Source organism: Canis lupus, chromosome 11 (genome assembly GCF_048164855.1).
Source record: "Canis lupus baileyi chromosome 11, mCanLup2.hap1, whole genome shotgun sequence".
Taxonomy (NCBI): domain Eukaryota; kingdom Metazoa; phylum Chordata; class Mammalia; order Carnivora; family Canidae; genus Canis; species Canis lupus.
In genome coordinates, this window is record NC_132848.1 from 44,576,147 (window position 1) to 44,601,725 (window position 25,579).

At 48.9% G+C, this 25,579-nt stretch overlaps 1 protein-coding gene across 2 annotated transcripts in view; it reads right to left on the bottom strand.

The window, feature by feature from the left end:
- Positions 1-25,579, bottom strand: part of NPAS2 (neuronal PAS domain protein 2) — a 158,498-nt gene that overhangs the window by 10,710 nt on the left and 122,209 nt on the right. For both annotated transcript variants that reach the window (XM_072844497.1, XM_072844496.1), the window contains exons 8-16: positions 19,716-19,834; positions 18,937-19,019; positions 18,073-18,179; positions 15,629-15,776; positions 13,386-13,470; positions 10,172-10,313; positions 9,565-9,674; positions 7,314-7,403; positions 3,586-3,732 (exon numbers count right to left, since the gene is read on the bottom strand). In XM_072844497.1, coding sequence (XP_072700598.1) covers positions 3,586-3,732; positions 7,314-7,403; positions 9,565-9,674; positions 10,172-10,313; positions 13,386-13,470; positions 15,629-15,776; positions 18,073-18,179; positions 18,937-19,019; positions 19,716-19,834 — 1,031 coding nt within the window. The remainder of the gene's footprint in view (positions 1-3,585; positions 3,733-7,313; positions 7,404-9,564; positions 9,675-10,171; positions 10,314-13,385; positions 13,471-15,628; positions 15,777-18,072; positions 18,180-18,936; positions 19,020-19,715; positions 19,835-25,579) is intronic.

Consider the following 25,579-nt stretch of genomic DNA (forward strand, 5'->3'; position numbering starts at 1 on the left):
TGGCTTATTTATAACACACATGGTGACCTACATTTCACCACTTCAGCAAAAACTCAACACTCAAATTACATAACATACATTTTTCTGGTAGGGTACAATTTACCTTCTGATTAGATTTCAAGTAAATGCAACCTTTATTTATGACAGGCAGTATAACGTAGCTTCAAACACAGCTTAGTTCAGATGCCAACCCCACCATGTGCTACTGGTGTGACCTTGGGCAATTTTCATGGCTTTTCAAAGCTTTAGTTTCCTCATTAATAAAACACTGACATCAACAACACATATCTCTTAAAGGATTAAATGAGATTTATTCTGAGACATAGGGCTCAATCAATGTTAATGACGATATTTAAAATGAAAAAAGGAGCTCTTCGTTCCCTTGCCTCTTAGGGCATAGAAAAAATGTCTAAGAGATAAATGAATTAAATGAATGAATGAATGAATGAATGAATAAATAAATGACACTTTTGCTCAGAGAAGGGCAAATTATTTCTGCTCATGTTATGTCAGAGACTGCTGGGTTTGCTACTTTGTCTCACTGATGTGTGCCTTCTGAGGGTAGAAGGCATCCTCTACCTTTGCTGCCTATCTCTGTATTCCCACAGTGCCTAGCCAAGAGCTGGATACATAATGGGTGTCTGCCAGTGGAGGGATGGATGAAGGGACAGAAGGAAGGGTGGGTGGGTGCATGGACGGAAGGATGGATGGAAGGACAGATGGATGGAAGGACGGATGGATGCATAGGTGGATAGGTGGAAAGAAGGAATGATGGGTGAATAGATGGATGGATGGATTGATGGAAGAAAGGAGAGAAAGATGGATGATTGAAAGAAGTAATCAAGGGGCACCTGGGGGGCTCAGCGGTTGAGCCTTTGGCTCAGGTCGTGATCCCAGGGTCCTGGGATCAAGCCTGCATCAGGCTACCCTGAAGGGAGCCTGCTTCTCCTCGCTCTGCCTGTGTCTCTGCCTCTCCCTCTGCGTCTCTCATGAATAAATTAATAAAATCTTTAAAAAAAAAAAAGGAAACTAATAAAGGAACTCAAATGCTGTTGCTACAGGTGCCCTTCCGGGCATTTCTTTGAGTAGCCAGTAGAGGGCGCACATACTCTCAAAAAGAGAGCAAGTGGCATCCTTCTCTGGACTGCAGGGGGTGACAACAGCCTTTCCCCAGAACAGCTCTCCCAAGTGGCTCCCTTCATGACTCCACCAAGGAGCAAACACCAACAGCCTAGAGGACTTCTCCCTCATAACCCCTTCTTTATATTTCTCCTCCAGTCGTACTCAGCAAGCATCACATGCACACATAGGCTCAATGAAAGTTCCAGGGCACTGAAGTCAAGTAGGAAAGTCCACCAACATTTGGGTAAAGGATTTTGTGGGGGGCAATCCTGGTTTGCTGCTGTGCGTATCCATGCCTCTGATTTATCCACAATAATGTAGGATTTTATGGCTTAGGAACATGACTTCTTAAAAGTCACCGGGGTCAACATCATACAAAGTTTGAGAAAAACAGTTTCCACATTTAAAGAGAAAAAGTTATTAGAGGAAAAAAAAAAAGCTTCTAATTTTTATGAATAAACCAATCTTATCCTCACATGTGGTTTTTCATTATTCTAATCTACTTTTACCAATACTTACTTATCACGGGACATCTTAGAAATACACAAAATAGAGGCATAATTAAACCCCACATATTATCATTAGGTTTCAACAATTATCAACGTTTTGCCATTCTTATTTAATCTCTCCTCCCCACTCCTACCTTTCTGGGGGAAGGGGTGGAGTAATTTTTGCTTGTTCTTTACGCTTAAACCATGCAGTTTTTTTTTTTAAAAAAAAAAAAAACGAGTATTGCATTTTAGTTAAACATTTTGGAATGTATTTCTTTAAATCTGTAAACTTGTAAAACTATAAGAAGGCAGACTGCTGGAGGAACCATTCTCTGGTTGGACTATCTGTGGATTTCCATGTTCTTTGGAAAATCCCACTGCAAAGATAAGGTCACAAGAACGAAAACAGGGAAGGAACACACTGGAGGTTTTGATTTCCACATCAACCCTTACAAAACTCAGGTGCCCTGTTGGAATATATACTTCGGGGGGAAACAGAATGCATTGGTCACGAGGGAAAAAAAATAAGACTTCTTCATAAAAAGGAGTGAAAGAGATAACCTTGTGCTGCCTGTTATTTTAGAATTCAGCTTGAATGTGGAAAAGGCAGGAAATAGAAAAGCCCGGGCTCTGAGGAGGATGTTCATACGCCTACCTTGCTTTTAGCAGTTTCTGGCTCAATTTCCCCCTTCCTGTTAGTGTAAAAATTCCATTCAAGTAATTGGAGTCAGGCAAGTTCTGCCAATCGGGCCCTGGATCAGTGAGAAAATATTACAGCTGGGAAGGAATAAGTAAAAGGGGACTTTGACACCACGATGACTCCATTTCTTTTCCTGTAAACACTGTGGTCCTCTCCCGGGTCCCCTGTGGGTGCGGCCAGCTGTGGGCGGGCCCTCTGAAGGGGGGTGGGGGGTGAGCAGGGGCAGCACCTGGGGGGGGTGCCCTGGAGGCGGGAGGGCAGGCAGCAGGTGCCTCCCGCTGCCCAGCAATGCAGCCCCATCACTCGTTAGCTCAGCGCGCACCTGCCGGCTGCTGCGCCCGCTCGGGGGCTGCCCGTGGCCCCCGGGGCTCCAGCCCTATGGCCCAAGGGGCTCTCCTGCTTCCTTCTGCTCCCCTAAGGAGGGTGCAAATGCCTAGAGCTCTGAGGTGGACTCCAAGGAGAGCTGGAATTACACTCACCATTAGAGCCTGGGTCAAAAGAGTGCGCTTGGGAAGAACAGTCTTGGACTGATACAAGTGAAATTTGTTAAAAATCATTTATCCTTGAAAGAGAACTAATATATATATATATATACACACACACACACAGCTTTCCTTCCAAAGGCAATCTTCCAAAAGGATTCAGAGAAGCGACACTCAGGGCAGGGTGTCATGGTTAAAAGCTGCGGTTGTCAGACCATGCAGAGTGCCACAACCAGCCTGCCACAAATGGGGTGGCCCGGAGATGTCAGGGTGCTGACTGCCAGCCCCCAGGCTCCCTCTGCTGTCCCCCTCGGTGCAGGGTGCAGATCTCATCATTTCCCATATCTGCCTGCATGAATGCTTTGGATGAGAGGCAACAGCACGGTTGCGTCCACGTCCCCCACCAGCAGTGGGGCAGTTATACAGGCGCTAGGAGTTTATAAGCCCGCAGGAGGGAGGCCAGCAGTAGTGCAAGACAATCAACCACCACTCATGAATGAAAACGCAGGGGATGTGTAGACATTATGTGCCCAACAGAGAGAGGGGTAAATGGGGAGGGTGTCATGTGATGTGCATGTTTGGCCAGGAGTTGGGGATGCAGGAGGTGGGATTCAGTCCTTGTACTTAGTGTTGGAGATTTCAATATGCTTAGTAAGCAGGACTCATTAAGGCAGTACAGGGGGACTCTGGCGGGAGTCCTGCTCCCTCCAGGAAGGATGGACAAATGTGACACAGGGTGGCGGGGAGGACAGAGACCATGGCATGCCCCTGGCCCAGGAAGGGGCATCACCTGCATGTTGGAATCCTGGACCAAGCAGAGCTGCTCCTGGATCTTGTGGAGCTCTTCCTGCTGCCACCGGATGTTGGCTTGCAGGATCCGTGTCCGCTGCTCCAGCTGGTCTTTGATGGTCTGGAACATGCTGAACTGTGCTGAGAACTTGAAGGTGGAGTCAAAACATACAACCAGATGAAAGAGTGATTTCAGCCTCGCAGACAGATGTTGCTGCTGTTCTGAGCAGCCCTGCCCACTTTCATTTCCGCTCCCTTATCCACCCTTTCTGGTGTCCCTACTGAGTGACTCACCGCTGGGGAGCTCAGCAGTGCATGAGGGCTTTGGGTGGATGCCAGGCATTCCAGGGGTCCCCGTGGGGGCTTTCCTGAGGCCCACTGGAACTGCAGGTCTAACGTACTGCATGCACGGCAGTCCGGGAGGGCCACAGAATCGGGATGTGATTTTGTAAGCAGGGCTCACCAAATGCCATTCCAAATTTGCTTAGCCAGACAAATGGTTTTGGAGACAAATGTCAAAAGCAGTACATCGGAGAGCAGGTGACAGTTCACAGGCAATCTGGGATATCACAGGATATCATTATCCTGAATCTGATCCTGGCAGGCAGGGCTCTTCTGTAACAATTCACGAATGAACTTGATTCTGACATTTCACTGGGGCCCTGCTCTCCTAACTGGCGGGGAGCCATGGAGGCCTTACCACCCACCCTCACTGCCCCCAGGCTCGGCTGCTGCTGTGACCTTCTTAGAAGTCTGTGCACAAAAGAACTAAGTACTATCACCTGACATTTGTCCTGAGGGTAACACTGGCAGAGGGTGACCTTAGGGGAGGGACAGGATGACTGCTTTGCGGGAGAGTGCCAAGTTTCCTTTTCTGTCTCTCACCACTCTCCTGGGATGGACGATGGCTTTAGGAAGATTCTACAGGTGATCTCTGCCCCATGTTACCTGTCCACCTTGACATAAGGTGTTTCCTTGCAGGAAACGTGAATGGCAGGTCATGGCAGGTGAGGTCAGCACTCTGTTCTGGGCTCTCTGGGGGCACTCAATAATTCCTGTTTCTTGTGTTTGCTGGCCTGGGCCTTCCCTCCCTTCCTCCCTCTCCCCCCGCCCTCTTCTCCTCTTCCTTTAAAAAAAAAAAACCCTTTATTCCCCTCAATCTCTATCCCAACAATCTCCCTTTTCCATTTCTTGCCCATCATCTTTTGCAAACCCTTCCAGAGACTCTTCCCCTGCCCTCTGCCCTCCCATACACGGAAGAGCAAGGCGGCTGGGAGAATTTCAGATACAGCTGGGATACACCGAAGGATGGAGTAACTCACCACAGCGGCGAAATAATAATAAAAAGAGCCAGTACAGATAATAAAGGTGGGTGCTGCCATTTACGGAGACCCACACCTGCCAGTCACTGCCCCAGGCCAGCAGTGGCAGGACATTAATTCTTCACATCACACGCCATGTCACGCATGTGACTCACTTGAGATCACAGAGTTAGAAGGTGCTAGGGGCCAAAATGTGAATCCAGAGTCTCAGGAGTGAGGCGAGGCCAAGAGGTTTTGCCAGCAGCACCTCCCCTGCCTCCCAAATCCACCTCAATCAGAGCAGCTCTGGCTTCAGCCTTCATTTAGAAGAAAAAGTTCTGCTGTTAAACACGAGTTTAAAAATACCTGTGCTATGCCAGACTGTATCACAAAAATCCCTCAGCAGAATGTAAGTAATCAAAACACTGAGCTGGGAGTTTGAAAGAGAATTCGATTGAGAACGAAAATGAGTTCTAGCAGGTAGGAGATTGAACACACGCACGTACACACACAACACAGAAGTTTCCGCAGTGGGTTCTACAAAGTCAGGAGCTACGTCTGGCTCACCCGGTAGAGAGGGGGCTCTGGGCTGCCCAGGTGGCTCCAAAGGGAAACGGGAGAGGCCGGGCAGTCAGGGAGGGGCCGGCACTGTGTTTCATAAGTGTTAGTCACTTCCAGCATTATTCTGATTTTCTCAAGGCATTACAGGACACCCAGGCATGAGTCTCTTGTTCGATTCCTGATCATGGGCTTTTTGATAAAGACATTTATTCTAATTTACAGACATTTTAGAAAAACCGTGTGAAGCAAAACCACCAGCTACCCAGGGAACCATTTCTCAGATTTTGGATTTTATTTCTTCCCCCTTTTTGTGATAGGGGGCTAGGGTGATAACATGGGTGAACAGGAAGAGAGAAAATGAGTGTCCCTTGTTTTGCACGGAGCAGGTATGAAAAAAACTGACTGACTTGAAAGGTCAGCATTATGCAAGAACATCTTCAGGAATGTGGTCATTATTAATTGTAATATGCCTAACAGACTAAGAACTCTCATTGTTAATCAAAATGGTGTTTGACACATGCAAAATCAGAACTTGAAGAAGTCCTTAATCACATCGTTATGCATTATAAAACAAAGAAATTCTGCTACTATGCAAGACCTAGAAGTTAGAGGGACTCTCCTTTTATGTGCCTTTGGATTGAAAAAGTTACTAATTTCATACCAAATGTGCCTTGGAAATTCGAGGAGAATTTTTTTTTCCTAATGAGGATGAATATAGACGATTTTAATTAGTTGACTCTGGATGAGTAATTTTTATATCCTTCTAGCCTAACTGTAGCGAGGAGCATGTGCTAGCAGGTGTCCTTATTCTAGGAAGGCATTCGAGACCACTGTTAATGGGACGTATGTTGTGGAAGAGTTTTCATCAGTGGTGACAGGTTTGCACCGAGTCCACGCTTCGGCAAGAGCTCAGCCAGGGGCATGTGTTGGTGAAAGGCTACCTGTGACCCCCTTGGGGCCAGAGAGGAGAACCAAGCTAAAAAGCCCATGAAGGGATTAAAAGCAGAGGCTGGCCTCAGTGGAGTATAATGCCAATCAGCTCCACTGCCCTACTCAGCCACAGAAGGAATGACCACTGTTTCATTCAGCCACTTGCCAGGCCTCAAGCATGGCACATACTGTCAAAGCTCCCTGCTGAAGCCCATACCTGCGCCCTCTTCCCTGTGGACCCTCCACTTGGCAACCTCCTACCCATTTTTCCAGGCCCAGCTTAGGCATTACCTCCAGGGGTGTGTGTGGGGGGGTATTTTCTTACAGGTTCTGAAAGAAACACACATGCCCCGCCATGGAGGTCGGTCCCTTTCTATGCCTGCCCCTCCCTTGAATCCTGCCCTACTAAAAGCAAGGACTGTGCTCCAATCACTCGGTGCCCCCCACACTCGCTCACTGCCTGATACGAGTAGCAACTCACTAAATGTTGCTGAAATAAGAAGCAATTAGTCAGCAAAGCCATGATCCTTAAAAAAAAAACAAAAAACAAAAAAACACCCAAATGTGGTATTTATAGTTCTGGACTCAACAGCTCTTACAATTTTGCAGTCTCCCTATGACATTTGGCCTAATTTAAATTTTCCTAAAATAACACAACCAATCTGGAGTCATAGAAAGTAAGAGGAACATGGAAGAGTGACAGAGATGAATGAAGATTAAGAAAAGGACAGTGGCCAGATGCATACGTATAGGAGAGAATTCATAGCTTGACGTGTCCTACTGGCACCTTGGGAGAAACGTTCCCTGTTTTGGGATCTTGGTTTAGTACCTTTACTTAGGCACCAATGCATCCCCACATTCAGAGGGTACCAGGCAGGCATTACATCGTGGGGAAGTGCTGCCACCAGGTTTCTCTTTTCCTGGGTCCCAGACTCACCTGTGTCATGGGGGCAGGGGAGCTCTGCAGGATGGTCTGAGGCAGGAGCTGCTGTGTAAGGTTACAGGATGATGGGGCCGGCAGGGGTGCCTGGGGAAGAGAGGGGGCCTCTATTAACACATAAACTTCTGGGCCATTCCAGAGGTATGCGGGCGTCCTTGGTCAGCTGGGTTCTCTGGCTTAAAGGAGGCCCTCCTGTGCTAGAGTGAAGAGCTCACTTCTAGAAGGTGGGCTATGCTGCTGCCCTTGCAGGACACCGAGTCAGAGCTGACACATGGCTGGTGAAGGGTGCAGCGTGCTCTTGAGTAAGATTCTAGGGTCCCTCGGGGTCCGTGATGCCTCCTCATCATGCTTGGCAGCTCTGCTCCACTCCCCCTCCTTTGCCTTCTGTCCTAGATGCCATTCTTGGTGGATTTGGCAGCTCTTCTCCCAAACTGATACATTCTTAGCAGTGTCATTGAGCAGTATGAATGGGGTTGCGCTAATAACCGGTGTTGGCTTTGCGTGTGGTCCCGACGCTTTCTGCTCAACACTAATGCAGACGGACATGCATTAGTGCCATGCATATATATATGTCCATGAATTCCTCCAGGCGGTGAACACTGGTGCAACTTCACCAGACCCTGCCTGGAATCCAGTCAAGACACTCCTGGGAGGTCAGCTAAGTCACAGACCTTGTTTCTTGATCACTCGGGACAGGGCAGGGGGATGGTGGCGAGACAAAGTGTAGACCCGAGAGGTAAAACACTTAGCTTCATGGACTAGTGAGAGTTTTAAAAGCAGAATCAAAGGATTCTTCTGAAGTTGTTTCCAAACTGTCCTCGGGCGCTAGGGACCCCAGAAAGCAGCCCAAATGGGAAGTGTTACCCTGGACAACATTGGGAGGAAGTGACAGCAGGAGGCCTAATTTTGAGTGAGCAACCCCAGGCACAGGGACACCCAGAGCCTGCTTCAGATTCTCCCGATTGCGTCCCCACAGCGGGCAGGGACCAGGACCGGGCTTCCATCAGTGGCAGAAGGTAGTTTTATTGGACAGCTAACTGCCAGAAGAATGGGGTTCATGGTTCATGAGCCTGTTGAAAGGTGGTAGGGGAGAAAGAAAGTGGCCTTTGTCGTGCTTGTTTTGAAAATAAAACATGTCACCCAAGCTTTTCAAGTGCATAACTTTCAGGGAGACAGCAAGCAGGAAGGTGGCACGTCCACCCCCATCTCCGAAATGCCAGCGAGGGATGGATGTAAAGTATTTGGCGACTACCTGGATGCAGGCCCTGAAATTCTTCACACTTCTCCCATCCCGAGGTGGAGGTCTAGGCCCATCTCTGTGAGTGAGCTGTGGCCGCTCTGCCCAAGACGAATGGCAGAGGTGACACGGTGGGACATCCGAGGCTAGGTCATAGAAAGCCATGCAGCTTCTGCTTGGCCTTCCTGGAAAGCCCCCTCTCCAGACATTTCTTCTTGGAACCCAGTCGCCGTGCTGGGAGAAGCTCAGCTCCCAGGTGTGGAGAGGCCCGTGTGAGTCGAGGGTGGGTGGCCTAGTGGCCTTCAGCAGGCCCAGCCCAGCCCAGGTGGCAGAGGTGAGTGCGGATCCACCTGGGATGTGGATTCCCCAGGCCGGGCTGGCAAGGCCTCCGACACCAGGCAGCAGAGAGGAGTCAGCCCCACTGCACTCTGTTTGGATCCCATGAACGTGAGAAAGGACTGTTGCTTTACACCACTAAGTTTGGGGTGACCCCTTATGAGGCAAGAGATACCTGGAGAACTGTACATCAGTGATTTTTCATATAGCCAACAAGCTTTCTAGAAGGCCACTCCTTCCCTGACCTTCTGGAGAGGTCTGGTGTGTATCAGGGGAATGCCTGATATATGCAGACGTATTGTTTTGTTGACACAGACATCTCAAACATTTTCACTGGAGTGAAACAGGAGCCCAAATGGAAGGATCCTGTGTATCCTCAGAGACTCCGAGGTGAGGTGGGGGTGATCCCTGGTTTGAGGTTTCCAGCTGAATCTTTAAAACTCTTTTGGATTTTGCATTCTTTGAGTATAGCATTCATGTTAATTTTGGAGCAAAAATGTTTCAGATTGGTGGCCACTTAAATTACCTAGCTTCCCACCCCTGCCTGCCACCCTACACTCTCAATCTCTACGTACAACTGGTTCTCTGGGAAGACGCAGCACGCTGTCCTGTGGCCTGGCCAGCCCCACCACGCTGTGGCACCCCCGGCCGAGAAGTTTAAAGTCACACACGTACCGGCATGGTGGCTGCCTGGCTGAGCCCTGGCACGGGGAGCTCTTGGGGCAGCGCAGCCGATCTCGGCAAAGCCGTGGTGCTGGCCTCTGCCATCAGCTTGCTCGGGGTGGCTGGAAGAAAGCAACCGATCACCTTCCTGATTCACACATACTAAACGGCTTTCCTATCCAAAGAAGGGAACAATGACTATGGTGTCCACGTAACAAGGGCCTGGTTGACAAAAGAAGGCCAGCATGAACGGAAGCCGAGTGAGAGGCACAGAAGTTCTGTCAGCCTCCAACCTCACCTGGGAGCGGGGAGACGCCAGCAAACCATCCCCAAGCTGCATGACCGCCCGGTTCAACCAACTGCCTGACCTCACACCTTACCGGAGTCACCCAAACCCGGCCAGACTAGCTGGTCTGCGTGTCACCTGCTTTCTGCGGCTCCAGCACACGGAGAGGTGGAAGGCAGGAAGCCAGCAGGAAAGGAAGCAAGAAAGAGTACCGACGGCAAGGCAGCTTCACCCCGTGGGCAGGGACCGCCCCCCTCTGCTCAGGCCTGGGCCCCTGGGCCCTGGCCCCCCATGGGGCGCCCACCCCCTTGCCATCCGTGGCGGCATACTCACAGGCGGGCTCTGACATGGCCGTGTGCGAGGATTTGTGGGAGCTTCTAGAGGACACCGATGGTGAGTGATTGGTGTTAAGGCCCAAGGTGCCAGCGTCAAGTGCATTAAAGTGCTGCGTAGGGTCCAGGCTGGAGCCCTTGTCCTGAAACAGACATGCATGCACGCACGCGTGCACACACACACATGCAATCCATATTTCAGCATCGAGAGGATGGGAATGAATTATGTGACTTTAGCTCTTCTCTAGCTAGGAGGGAAAATTTGGAGGGTGTAGGGAGAAAGATCAGAACTATTTGGAAATAAATCCTGACATATCTGGGTAGGATATATGTATATATATGTAATCCAGGCATCTTTGAGAGGTTTGTGGCCTTATACAAGCAGTATCTGTTATGCTTCCTCACCTTGGACTTGGATTTTGTAGATTTTCGTAACTGATGCTGCAATTTATTTTTTCCTTAAAACTGTCACCTTATTGCCCAGAATCCTGGCTTTCCCAGAAGGAGAGAAGAGGCAAGTTCTAGAAATGGGGGTGCTAGTGTGCTGGATTGTTAACACTCCAATGAAACAGATGCCTTTGGACCCTTCAGAGCACCTCCCACCACGGTCTCCCCACTGCTTCTCCTCTGCAGCCTCAGGGCCCTGGAGTGGAGAATAGGCAAAGGGTCAATGATCTCTTGTCCACTGGTTCCTGGATCCTAACTGATCCCGGATCCCAGGATGCCCCTGCTTCAAGTATTGTGTGATGAGAAAACAACTGTGACCTCCCAACACTGAGGTCCTTCCATCCTGCACTCCTTAGTGTCATAAGTGTAAGAAAACAGGGGTTAGGATAATTTTTAAGCTAAAGAAGAAACATAATGTTTGCTTTCCCAAGCCACGCTCCTATCCAGTCATAGGAGGATGGTGATGTTTCTGGCATCCACTAGGTTCTATGTCCCATGGTATTGGTCTTAAATCTCTGGGTGTGAGTCTATATAGCTATTCTGTCTTTTGAGTCATGACTCCCCCGGAGGGTGGATGCTGTGTATGTGCCTGAGAAGGGCTGAAATGACTGATATGTGACCTATGGTCCTTTGTGCAAAACAGAATCACAGGATGTGCCTGGATTTGGTGTGCTAAATGTCAACTGTGAGGCTCTGCTGCTTGGTCAGAGTCTCCCCTAGATACACCTTTCAGAGTGGGGTCCTTGGCCCATGGCTGTTTGCAAATCGCTCACACCTGGTCAGCAGAGAAATATGTGCAGGCAATGAGAGTAAGCTCTGAGAAACTTCTATAGCCATCTGACATAGCTGCACATCACACTCAAGCATGGGAACTTGCATTTCACAAAACCATCGGTCAGTGACAGATTTGAAATTAAACAAATTGTCCATTAGCACTAATAGTTTGAAAGGCATTGTTCCAGAGCTTTTCCTTTAAAAGGGGGCAGGCTGAGATTGTATTTGTGTGTTTACACACATGTGCATGTTTATGAGAAGTTCCACTGGGTTCTAGGATCAGAAACCTCCAGAACAGATTTCTGACTGGATGATGCACACTATGCCTGTTCGCGAGCCGTGGTGTATGGTGTGTCTAACACCTGCCTATGGACAGCTTAGTTCTGTTCTCGGACATGATACACGATGCATTATATGACAGAGCTGAGCAATAAACACTCCCATAAACAATGACAGGTGTGTCGTACCAGTGCGCTGGTGATGGATCACCATGGAACACACGGCCACGTAGCATGCCAGCAGGGGAGGCTCGCCAAAGACACTGGCTGCTCTCTGGGCCTTATGGGGGATTACTCCTTCCTTCCAACTCAACTCTCATGGACCAGAGATGCTGTCATTGTATTACTGCTGCTGCGGCAGCTTCTGGCCAAAGTGTCTGGATTCTAGGTCCCTGGGCAGCCTGGAACTTGAACCGCATTTCGCCAATATAAGAGACGCTTTCCCCTATGTTTTCTGACATATCAGAAATTGGGATGTGTCTTCCAACTGATGAAAGGAAACCCTTATTTCACAGATTGGCGACAGCATCTTCTCTTTCTTAGTGGGAGATAAATAATGATGGATCTTACAATGGATAGCTTCTTGGCTTTGAAGAAATACAATGCTCCCTCCCTTCCTTACTTTCTTTCTTTTTCTCCCAACATATCTGTCTGCTGGAAGAGTGACCTTTGAGGAACAGGGCTCTGGTCTGCTTGCACGTTTCCCTCCAGTTGTCTGACACACCAGGACAGAGATGGGGAAAGCCTGGCTAGAGGGGATCTGAGAGCTGAGTGCAGAGGAGGGTCGGAGGTAAGGCTTTGTGAAGGGAAACATCCCTCACTAGCAGAGCTCCCTGACACAAAGCTGGTTCCACCATGGCTGTGACCTTCAGACACAGACGTAGAACGTGCAGCTTGTGACTGACAATATGGGGGGTGTATGATGGGCAGTCTCCTCATGGGAGGCCTGGGTCCTGGAGGCAGTACGTCAGCACTTAGGCCAAGAGAAGGACAGGGGCACCCAAATTATTCCACACCTCGATGGGATGAAGGAATAAGCCCCTAGCTTTTCATCTTTGGGAGAGATACCAAGTGGACTCATTATAGCCACTTTCATAAGGATAGGAAGTTGCTAAATCATGCTTTGAGTCCAGAGGCTCACTTGTTCGTTTCTTTCTCTTTCTTTCTTTCTTTCTTTTCTTTTTCTTTCTTTTCTTTCTTTTCTTTCTTTCTTTCTTTCTTTCTTTCTTTCTTTCTTTCTTTCTCTTTCTTTCCTTCTTTCAAGATTATTTATTAATTTACTCGTGAGAGACACAGAGAGGCAGAGACATAGGCAGAGGCAGAAGCAGACTCCCTGTGGGGAGCCCGATGCAGGACTTGATCCCAGGACCTGGGGATCATGCCCTGAGACGAAGGCAGACGCTCAACCACGAGCCACCCAGGCGTCCCTGGAGTCCGTTTCCTATACAGCTCTGTGAGTTCTAACCCTCAGGACCCTCGGGTATGCAAGTTAAATCCTCTGTGTGCTTCTGTGCTGCCTCCTCTGAAGGGTGAGGAAAATAACAGTGCCTGCCTCACAGGAATGTCACGATGGTAAACAAGTGAGCACCCAGGAAACGTACTGAATGGTACTGGGAGTGTAGCAAATACAAATATTACTACTTTTATTATAACAACTCATGGAAGAGCTTACTTAGGCAAACTTTGCCTTTGGCCAGCTGGTGGGGATCAGCATACCTTTAGTGCCGAAGCGTGGACAGCCTCAGGGGGCGGGTCTTCCAAAGCCAGCTCCTGCCTCCTTTCTACCCGGACATCTGCATAACTGATCAGGAAATCAAGAGACCACAGCTGGAGGTGGGGCATTCCAGATGGCAACAGCAAAGAGGGCTTGTGTGATACATCGAGGTACCCCACGTGACACCCACCCCAGAAGCGTCACCCCGAAGGAGGCTCGTCTGATCACTGGTTTGAGGAAGGAGTTTCATTCTCTGCCCAAATTCCACCAGAGTGACTTCTAATGTGATATTCAAAATATTTTCCTTTCCAGGATGTTTTTATTCCCTTTCTCCTTTACTTAGCTTCTCCCCATGCCCTGAGACTTCCAAACATAATTGTCTTTAGAAACATATTTTCATCTACAGGATAAGCCTCGGCCTTTGAATGATCAGAAGCTTTTCTTAAAACCTACTCAGTCTGGACTGTGCATAGGGAAGTGACACATGACTTTTCTAGTAATTATAACCTTTGAACATTATCTCTCAAACAAATCTAGATCCAGACCCAGAGTACTGATTAGTCTGTGGACCCACTTTGAAAACAGCGTGGGTAAATCCATTCAGTGTGGTGATGGCTGCAGGGCCCCAGCTGTGGCCTCTGTTTCATGAGTGGAGGTAGAGGCTGGGCGAGGGCCTTTGGGAATTGACAGTGGCTCTTGGGCCCCTGGAATGCTTGTTACCTTATTTACTCACTAGTTTACTTCCTACTTTCTCTGAGAGTAGATTCCCAAGATTTGGGAGGTAGAGGATTGAGAGAAAGAGCAGGGTCAAGGGCAGAGTCTGAAGACCAAAATGTTGATGACGTCCAGCCTTCCCTGGTGGCAAAGGCCCAGGCTGGGTGGCAGTAGGTGGACAGGCCTGTCATCGGAAACCACTGGCTGCTGAAGTGCCAGGGGGTGGTGAGCAGCCAAGATCAAGTCCCTGAGAGTGGCATGCAGTGTGATGGTCAGGGTCACTGGCAAGAAAGACCAGCATTTCTCCCCACTTACTGAAACAAGAGAGATTTGCTTGTGGACTGCATAAATGCATGTGTGTGTGCATGTACGTATGCATGGTATCTCTCCATTTATCTACCCACCTACCTACTTATTATCTATCATCTATCTTTTATGTATATACATATAAAATGCAGTATGTATAGCATCTATGTGTACATATATATCTACCCACCTATTAGCTGTCATATATACATACATGCCTACACTATATATAACCTTTCTTTCTTTGCTCTGCTCACAAGTTCTACTTCTCCAGACCAGTTTCAAACTGATTGATGTCCTTAAAATCTCTGCAGTCGGGTTAAAAACCCCATGAATGACATTTCTTCTCTACCTTTGGAACTGTGACCTTACACAGCCCGCATCTAGGAAATGCTGGGTATGCAGCTTCCCCGGGAAGCTCTGCTTATCCCCTCTGAGCTGGGGGCTCCCTAAGGCCACTGGGAACTGCTTGGAACCCTCTCCCACTCACAGCCAGGCTCTATTCCCAACACTGCCTCAGTTGCCAGCAGGGGTTTTTAATGTATTAAAAATAAAGGGGACTAGGTCTGTGAGTTATTTAGAGGTAAAATTTTAATTTTCTTCTCTCTCTTTTTAAGATTTCATTTATTTGAGAGAGAGAAGAAAATAAAGTCTTAGGGAGGGAGGGAGAAAGGGAGGGTGGAGGAGAGGGAGAGAGAGAGAGTGAGTGAGAGCACAAGCATGGGGGAGAAGCAGAGGGAGAGGGAGAAGCAGACTCTCTGCTGAGCAGGGAGCCCAATACAGGGCTCATCTGAGGATCCTGGGATCATGACCTGAGCTGAACGCAGACACTTAATCCACTGAACCACCCAGGAGCCCCTCAATTTTCTTCTCAAAACAGTGACAAGGGAAGGCTGGGGGATGAATGGAGATGAGGGGGAAATGTGGAAGGAGGTTAGGGAAGCAGTAAATCACTAAGTCACATGTTGGCAGCCTGAAAGTGGGCATGAAGTTTGTGGAGGGGCCTGAGTCCTCAGTCCACCACCGGGCAGGGGGAGCAGATATGATTGTGTACCTGGAAGGAAGCTGAGCTCTGGAGACTACTCTGTGACCTGCAGGGTACAGCTCGGGCCCGCTGAAAAATTCGAGCCCAGGGCTTGCTTGCTCTTCAGCAGCTGAGAGTACCAAGGTAGTGGGGGCTCCATCTGAGTGGCTCCTTGCCCACCCTCCCTGCCCCAGCCCTCACCTGACAACCGAGTGTGTGCACACGATGAACTCGGGCTTGGAGTTCCACTGGTGGTAAGTGATGTAGTAGTGCGTCTGCAGCCAGATCCACTGCTGGCCCTTGGTCAGAAACCGGTAGCAACAGGACTTCCCTTTACCAAACTGCATCACTGTTAGCAGAAAACGGAGTCTGCATATAGCAAACATTGATATGAAAATGATCTTCCCCCCAGAAATTACTGTGAAAAATATAAGCCTTTGAAAACACAGTGCCCAGGACGCCTGGGTGGCTCAGTGGTTGAGCGCCTGCTTTGGCTCAGGTCGTGATCCCGGGGTCCTAGAATCGAGTTCTGCGTTGGGCTCTGCGCAGGGAGCCTGCTTCTCCCTCTGCCCATGTCTCTGCCTCTCTCTCTGTGTGTCTCTCATGAATAAATAAATAAAATCTTAAACACACACACACACACACACACACACACACCCAGTGCCCAACATTGTTGATTTCCCCAGGTATGCTGTATTTTAAGTGACTCTCAGGATCCTGGTAAATAATACTGAATTCTTAAATCATGGGAGAACCACCTGCATGCTTCCCCAGATGCTCAAAGGCTCAAAAGAGCCCCAGACAAGGGCAGATTCCTTAACTGGAGTTTAGTGACAAAGGGGGACAGGTTTGTCCACCGCAGGTGGACCTGTCTTTGTTGCTGCAGGAGCCAAGGATGGAAGAAACAATCCAGATACTGGGAGAGCTAGGCCCCAAATAGACCTGACAGCCTGCAACCTCTGGAGGGATTGTGCGGCTGTCAGCAATTCATGCTGAGTGTACACAGCCCTGAATGCGGGAGTCAGCTCCAGCTGCCTTCCACCTCAGGCCTCACCACCCCAGGGCTGTTGGAGGGCGGGAGGCTGGGAGGGACTGTGGGTTTAGGGGAGGACAATTTGGGTTTCATTGCCCTGGTGGCTGGAGGTTAGCACCTCTTTCTGCAAACAGTTAACAGATATCACAGCTAGAAAACTACAGCTACAAAGGGAGCCACTGCCTCAGAGAAGGCGATCTCTGAAGAGGTGGGAAGCCGAGCTCCAGAGTGAGAAGATCAAGCCTGAGCCCTGGGGCAAGTCCTTCAGAAGATGAAGGTAATTCTACAACCAGGATGGACTTGCTCCCTCAGAAGGGTCAGACGCAGCCGAGGCTTGAGGTAACCCTGCTTCTCAAACTTTCCTGGTGCCCACCAGTCACTTGAGGAGCTTGTCAAAATGGCTATTCTGATCCTGCAGGCCTGGTGGAGAGGCCCGAGAGCCTACAAGGCTAACCCATCCCTTGTGATGACTCTGCTGCTGCTCGAGGACCACCCTTTGTGGAGCAAGGGGTTCAAGTTTTAAAGATTTGCCTCAGATTCTAACAGGGGATCCTGATGGAACTCGAGCCTTGTCTTCCGTTGAGGAGAAGAGCAGAGAAGAGAAAGTTCTCAAGGGCACGACAGATGGCACGTCTCTCAAAATACAGTGTTAGTGGTCAATTCATGTGTCAGGATCCATAAGTCAGTATGACTACAAAAGTTCCTGTTTAAAGCTAGGACTTGGCACTGAAAATACAGCTGTAAGTGGTTAATTCTTGACTCCTCTTGCTAAGTGAGAACCCAGATATGCTAATTATCCCTCCCTCCCACATCATGAGTCTAGCTCCCCTTATCTCTCTCTTTCTCTCTCTTTTAATATTTTATTTATTCACAAGAGACACAGAGAGAGGCAGAGACACAGGCAGAGGAAGAGGCAGGCTCCCTGGGGACTCAATCCTGGGACCTGAGCCCGGGATCACAACCTGAGCCCAAGGCAGACGCTCAACCACTGAGCCACCTAGGTGCCCTTCCCCTTATCTTCCGCAGCAGAGAGCCTCCCCTGATCCCCTCCCCCAGCAAGGCAAGCCCCCCAGTAACCTGAGCACATCCCTTCCAATGTAGGGACAGCATCCTATAGTGTCACCTATTTCTGCTTTTCCATTAGACCTTGCTCCTGCAGAACAGCAAGGAGATTCTGATCATCGTTATGTCCTGGGCCTAGCTCTCTGCCCTCTAGCTTGGTGACCAATATAGGTCGGTTGACAAAAAGCAGTGATGTAAATTCAGTATTTGAAATGTATAGCATTAACTTAAAAAAAACGACCATCATCATCTTATTTTCTTAAGTAGGATTAAAATAGCTTGCATATCTGAGGGGTGCTGGAAGGTGCTGGAAGGTGCTGGGGGGTGGGAGGAGGCAGAGCAAAGTCAATTCCTGGTGAAAGCACAACCCAGGGGCAAACCACATAAGCACCTCCACCACGCTCCTACATCATTTCAGAGAAAACAGTCTTCCTCCTCCAAAAGAAACCAGATAATAAGCAGACTTCCAGGGCCCCAGGGCGCTGCTGTCGGGGCTCCTGTGGAGGCTACTGGAGGCCTTTAGGCCTGGGGCTGGGTGTGCGATACTCACAGTGCTGGTGGCACCTGGCCAGGAGCTCCAGATCATCGATGTGGTAGTAGTCATAGCCCGAGGTCCCCAAAACTTCAAAAGGCAGGTATCCTATGATCGGAGGGGCTCTGCCAAACAATGGGGATAGTTCATCAGAGAGCGAGTACCCACCCGGACTCACCGCGGCAGCACCTCAATACAGAGGGGGTACAGTTGGCACACTTAACAATCAACACAGAGGCCTCATTTCTCAAGAAGGAGGACAGGAAGATGGTTTCGCAATGGTTCAAACCAGAGAGGCTGTGTCTTCCAAAGTGCTCAAGCTTTTTGGCATTTAGATACTCGGTTTTACTGACATCACCTGGGTTAAATAATAATAAACTTTATCATGACTGAACAATTAAAAGTAGCTATAGACTGGGTCAGTCCAACGCCAAAGCGTAATAAAAAAATTAGAGGGTGGTGAGGGGAGATTTCTCATCCTACAACTGTGAAAAATGTTATAGAAGAAAGAAGATCGAATGAAAGGGACAAAAGGGTGTTGAGAGAAATTAAGATGAAAAGTTTCTCTCCCATCTGCTCCTGCCTTCCTGGGAACTGGAGAGGGTCCCGAAGTGGTGGGGGTGTGGATCTCCCAAAGACGTCCCCGGGCTGTGGCACCTGGCTCTCCTGAGATGCTCTGACCCAAACAAAGAACATATCCATGGACAACTTGCAGTTGAAGGGAAGCCACCTCACTCTTGGCTAGGAACGATTTTTCCTGCTGCCAGAAAGCCCTCTCCTCGAAGGGACCAGGCCCGACTTTTCTCTCCCAAGGAGAGCCTGGCTCATGCAAACAAACACTTGAAAAGGACCCAACCCAAATATGTTTTTCTTTTCACAAACCTGTGATCCAGAAATAAAAATTTCCATTCCAAGCTATGCCTTGAAGTGAATTCCTCTAAGGGTTCGTCAACTATGCACATTTCCTGTATTAGAAGGGGAAAAAAAATGTTGCTCGGGGTGCCAGATGCTCACCCTAGGTTTGTTCAAGAACTCATGGTAGAGGGATAACAGAAGTTAAAATCATTTACAGCCAGTCTCCAAGTTGTGTTGGACTGAAACTCATCATCTGTAGCTAATTTCAGTATTAGCTGATACTAAATTTATTTCACGAGCTGGGGAAAAATACCTAAGAGCCAAAATGTCACACCACTCCCTTCCCATTATCTACAAGTGTGGTAAACATGTGGAAAAAGGCTTTTCATCTGAACTTGAATGACTAATTTAACTCAACATTCATGCCACGGATGTTAAAGCAATCACGGATGAGAGAATGCGGACAAACCCTTGGTTTTGACGCTTGGTCCTCACCTCGGCCTGCCCTGAGTGGTATTAGGGTTGGTGTGAAAGGTAGGAGGGTCTACAGAGCTGCAGATGAGCATTTCTGCAGGCTGAGTGGCAGCTGACATTGCCTTCCAGCAAAATAGCTGGAAGGAAACCAGAGGTGGGGCCAGGGGCATGTATGGCTGTCACAGGTATGGAACCAGACATTTCAACTTTTCAAAGTCAGTGACGACGTCATTGCAATCTTATTCTTTTCCACGAAGATGCTTAATTCACTGTAACTAAGCGTGACTCAGTTGTACTAGTGCCACATGATAAATTCTCCCCCAGATACTTGCCTTTAAGAATTGTGGCGTTGCCAGACGAACGGTGGCGATGAAGCAGACCTCCTTTCCTAGCGGCACCCGGCAGGGTCTTGAAAGGGTGCTGTCAAAGCCATTACAAGAGGGGCTAGGCACTGGGGCGGGAGGGGACAGACGGACAGGTTAGCCCTGTGTGGCACAGCAGCTGACCCCTACCTGGCATCTCTCAGCCAGCACCGTGCTCAGGGCTTCAAGAACATTCACTCACTTGATTCGTGCCACGGGACACCTGGGTCAGGGTGGTGCTAGTACCTGCAGGAAGTGGGGGGCCAGGGCTGCTGGGGTAACATAGCTGAACAGAGCTGGAATCTGAGTAGCCGACAGACCACCCCGCCTCTCGTTTCCAGCAGCCCTACGGCCACTTAGACTGTTGTGCTGGGAATAGAAGGCACCTGGCTCTGCAGGAAGGGCCTGCATTCTCACCCCAGGGTGGGTTCCACAGTCAGGCGTAGTTTCTGATTTGATGGGCCCCTGGTGTTTGCTGACCCCCCTGCCCGCCCCTGGTCCTGGCACAGCACACCTGGGATTCAAGGGCTTCCACCCTGAAACTCCACATCAGGAGCCAGGCTGATGTTGGGCTTGGCCAATGTGATCCAGGGTGGCCCCTGGGATCCCGGGGTGATCCCCAGAGGCACAGAGTGTCCACCACAAACTTGCTCGTTCTGTAGCTCCGCCCAGGGGACAGGCCTGTTCACAAGTGCCTTATTATTCTCCCTGGGAAGTCTGGGAAGCCATGACTTTCCTCATGCTACAGGTGAGGCAGCTGAGGCCCAGAAGGGCCACGTGCATTAACCACGGTCACTCGGAGAAGTAACAACGGAGCAAGGACTCTGCCCAGGTCTTCCGACTCCAAGCTTGGAGTTCTCATGGGGCAGACAGAGGATTGTTCAAGGCTCGTGCTCCCTCTAGGGAGGTGCCAGCTGGTCTCAGCCGCCCTCTTCCCCGGGAGCTACAGACTTGGCTTCACGGTGAACTGTGGTGACCTGCTTTACCTTTTGGGCCAAAGACCAATTCTGCTATTTTAGATGGAGCGTGCTCAGTGGGAAAAAGAACCCTGTTAAGTATGAGAAAAGTCAATGGACCCTGTATGTGGAATTCTCGAACTTGGCTACACACCAGATTCCCTGGGACTGTTACGTGGCCTCCCGGCTGCCCAGACCCCGTTCCCAGATCAGCTAACTCAGGAACTCTGGGTGTGAAGCGCAGGCACTGGCACTTTTAAAAGCTCCCCACATTTACTACCGTGCAGCCGGCGTGGAGGATCATTATGCTAGATAATCTATACTACCTCTTCCTTTTTCAAATGTAGTTGATTATATCCTGAACTAGATCCTGAATTCTAAATACATTTCTGAACTTGTAGATTTAAACATAGTTGTCTTTTCCAATTTGAGCACATATAAAGCAACAGAAAATGAAATGCATTCTAAAATGAAATCTGCAAGACTTTCTTTGGATTTTAGCTTTCCAATAATTTTTGTTTTATATGTTCGTAGGTTTCTAAGTGATTCTATAATGTGGTCTTCTATCCACTTACATGAATAAATTCATTTTACCAAGCATATTCTCCGAATGCATTCACATAAATATTAATATAAATGTTTCCAAACATGAATATAAAGGGGGCAAAGTAGGAAATAGTGGTCCCTAGAGACTTTACATCTGTCATTAGCTGGCTTAGACAACTGCAGATTAATGAGTGGGGTGAGCCAAGGCACTCACCAGGGGAAACGAAAGCAATCCCACGGTGGGGAGGGGTCTGCAGATGTGAACATCTGCATAATAAAAAAAAGATATTAACAAATTTCCCAGATGTGAAATATCCTCTCAGCTTGAATCCAAGAGACATCACCTGCCGGATAAAGACCTAATAAAATCCTCCCTACTCTTTTCTAGGCCTTCTAAGCAAACTTCCGAGGATTTCTGGGGAATTTTAAGACAGTCTCTCTCATTTGTCTCTAAACCGTGCGCCTTGCTGGAATGACCCATGGTCTCTGTCAATAAGTGCCTTCATCAGTGATTTACCATGAGGAAGGCAGAGGGACAGAAGGAGCACAGGGCAGGGAAACCCCAGCCCCTAACAATTTCTTCAAGGGGCAGAGACCATGGAAATTAAGTGAATGTTCTGCAGAGCTTACTGCTGGCCTGGCTGCCTCCCAATGCAGTTTTATCAGTCCTTTTAGAGCTGCTAAGGTTTTAAAGATGAAAATGCTCCCCACGGGGGAAATTTCATTATTGCTTACAGCCTGCACTAGAGAAGCTACATACTTTACAGAGGGCTCCAGAACCAGGCAAGCTCCTCTTCTAAATGAGCCCTCTCCCCCCAGACCAGAAGCAGCGGAGGGCTTGATCAAAGGTGATGGTAAATCAAGGATGAAAGTTTTAACACAGGCCAAGGGGAAAACCTTGGGGGAAGTCAAGGGGAAGAAGATACTTGAAACATTTTGCCGACTCTGTTTCAAATGACTTTTATTCACAGCAGGAACCTCCTAGCAGATTCCAGAGTCAACACAGGAGCAACCTGCTCCCTGGGACTTCATGGTAATATTTAGCACTTAGAATAACTTCTCTGGCACTTCTTATCCCAAGGTAGTTAAAAAACATTAATTAAGGATTTAATTAGTTGTTTCAATTTAAGTAATAGAAAAAACATATCTAATTACAGCTGGCTTCCCGAGCCTCTTGGAAGGATTAATCGGTCGATGCCGGCACAGCCCTATTTATCAGGTCTCTGCCTTTCAGACTTCAGTCTTTCAGACTTCTCCTTTCTTCCACCACTCCAAGACACTCACACACGCACAGCACGCATGCCACAGATAAAAGCAATGATTTCTTGCTACATTTTTTTGCTCCTAGGGTCATCTTACTTGAAATTGATCTTCCGCCTGCCCCAAGCTAAAGAGATAGGTTTCCCCATGGCAGGAACTAGGTCTAGTTCTTTGTCTCCCGCTCTGAGCAGGCGTCTTGCACACAGCAGGTGCTCAATGTGTGTTTGCTGAATGTGCCTCTGGCGAGATGACCTTCCACTGCACATCCAAACCACAGCTTAAGACCCGGCTGGGGAAGTCACCTTCTGATCCCGCCTAACACACAGGCCATGGGACCCCAGGTGGCTCCCCTTCTGCGGCCCAGCCTGGTGCTGCTGGCGACTGGCTCACTGTGGGAAGGTGCCCAGGGAGCATGGCCCGGGGTCCCACTGGCACTTGGGCTTGCTCACCGCCCTATCAGTGCATTTACCCAGGTCAGAAGGACCTGGGCAGGGTCTGCTGCAAATCATCAGCAGCAGTCACCACTCTGTGAGAACAGCACAGGTGAGCCTCAAGCTTGGAAAGCTGCGAGACGATGGTCTGCTTTTGGTCTTCCTACTAAAAGGATCGGGGTGAGGGAGCCCCTTTTTGCTCCTGAACCTTTCATCACAGCCTCTAATTTTAGAGACCCTGGAAGAATTTTGCCTCGGGCTGGCACTCTAGGGATTCCGAACAGGAACATGAGAGGGCCCCGAGGTTCTCGAGAGAACAGGAGTGATTAAAGTCTGTCTCGCTTGGCCCCTGGGGTCGGCTTCCAAGTCTGTCTGATGACAAAAGTGACCTCCCGAGTCAGTCATAAGAACATAGGCTGACCGAGGGGGCCGGGAGGCCTCGGGTGGTGTGAGATGTGTTTGCAAAGAGGTAGGAAAGGACAGAGAAGCAGCGAGGTGGGGTAGTGAACGTGGCTCACAGCAAAGGCGCAGAAACAAAAGGAAAGAGAGGTACCGACTGTGCCTCAGTACTGGTGCAGTCATCAGGCCTAAACAATTAAGCATTCTGATCAGAGATGGCCTGCTTATGATAAATTAGTTGCAACAGCTGTAGGAAAACACACGAATCGTGCACACGGGGAGTGACAAATAGCTTTCTCAGCACTTCCTGGAACAAATGCAAATTCAAAGCCGAAAGGTGTCCAGGAAGACGTGCAACCATCAGGGAGGAGGCTTGCTAAGGGAAGAAAAACATTCTTAAATCCCATTTATGATAAATATCCAAAACGTCTGGGCTAGAGCATTGGGCTGTGAAGGAAAAAAATCATTTCCTGCACATTCACGAGAAGTCACCTCCCGCTCATTAAGCCCTCTGTTCAGGAGCTTCTCTTGTCTCTGCACAGCACGATCCGCGCCACCTGATGGGTTCTGAACCGCCGGGTTACCGGGTTCTTAGAACAGCCCGCCGAGAAATAATCCCGCCGGGTTTTTGGGTTTCTTTCTGCCGGTCCTGTTTGGCATCGGAAAGAAAGAACGAGCTTGGAGAGAAGCTGAGAGCCACACGGAAAAGCTAAGGGTTTGCAGTTTGCTGGATTGAAAAAATGACTCAGCCCGGAAAATCTATGTCTCGCTTAAATATTTCTTCTTCCCCTTGGCGTTAATTAAAATGAGTATTTTGGGGGGCCAGGAGGTTGTAATGGTGTTGACAAGATATCCGCCAGATGGTTGGTGTGGACAGGGCCAGATGATTCGTAGGCTCAGGGAAGTGAACTTCCTACAGGCTGCCACCCCCTGTCCTCCAAGTGGACGTCTTGTGCACAGTTTTATCACAATTACTGCACAACCTCTACAGAAGGGCCCTGCTCGCAGGCTGAAACGGGCAGGAGGACGTGTCTGATAAATGTGTGACCATTCCTCACTGCTCCATTTCGGTGTGGACTCTAGATGCTCAGGCAGGACGATGCCCTTGGGTAGCAATTTGTTCTTTATTGCGATCTTAATTCCTCTGCAATCTAATTTGGCAGCAATGCCCGCTGCCAGAGAGGGATGTGGCACTTCCTCGTCGGGGTGGAGGGGACACTCTGCTTCTTGCTCCTGGGGGCCTGTGCACGGGCGGAAGGGGACATTCCTTCCCCGAAGCTGTCCTTCCTGTGCTAAACTCAACGTCTCCATTCTCAGTGAGGTCTGGCGGGCGTGGATTTGCTCCCCTAACTGAGAAATCTCAATTCAGCTCTGGAGAACAAAAAACAAAACCCCCAAAGCCATAAAACGAGGCAACCTACAGAAATCCCACGGAACATACGGAATCCAGTGTCGTAAGCTGAAAAGCCTCCCTTTCTGCCAGTATTTCAAATCTGGTTGTGTGGTTAGAGGCAGATAGGTAAAATGAGGGCAGGGAGACTTTTATACTCTGGTGTGTGGTTTCTGGAAAGCCCAGAGTGGAATGTTTGCTGAGGGTGACCTATTTGGAACCACACCAGCAACTTTTGAAATACTGCTTTCTGGATTTCAGTCAGATGCACATTTAAATCCAAGTCTGGGGGAGGAACAAGGGCTTAAATAGAGGATTGCCTTCTTCCTGGCATGAACTTATGCTTCAGGACCTGCAACCTGTTTGTTAGGACCCCTGAAAGCAAAGCCTGTTCATTATGCCTTTGAAACTCATCTGGCCAGTTCCTTTCCCAGAAAAGTGGGGGTGGGGTGGGGTGGGATGGGACCATGGGTGGAGGTTGAGAGAGGAACCCAGGGGCTCCTCTATATAACTGGAGAAGGAAAAATTTGGAACTGTGTGTTTGTCCAAGGGGTTTTAAAAAAATCGGTTCTGAGACACATATAGCTCTGAATAAAGTCAGGTCATTTCACCCCTATTCTGGAAATGACGTGCCGAGTAGAGGTAGACCAGGGGCTGCTCCCACCAGGAATCCTCTCTGAATCTCCAGGGCACATGACCAAGATCAGAGAGTAGGCTTTTTTTATGGGAAGAGGAGGAGACATGTAGTTCTGTATTTCAGCTCAGATTCCTTCAGGAAGCTTTCCATGGACTTGGTTAGAAACTGTCCTAAAGTGAAACAGTTCTAGGAAAGCTGTTTTCTTGTCCCATTTC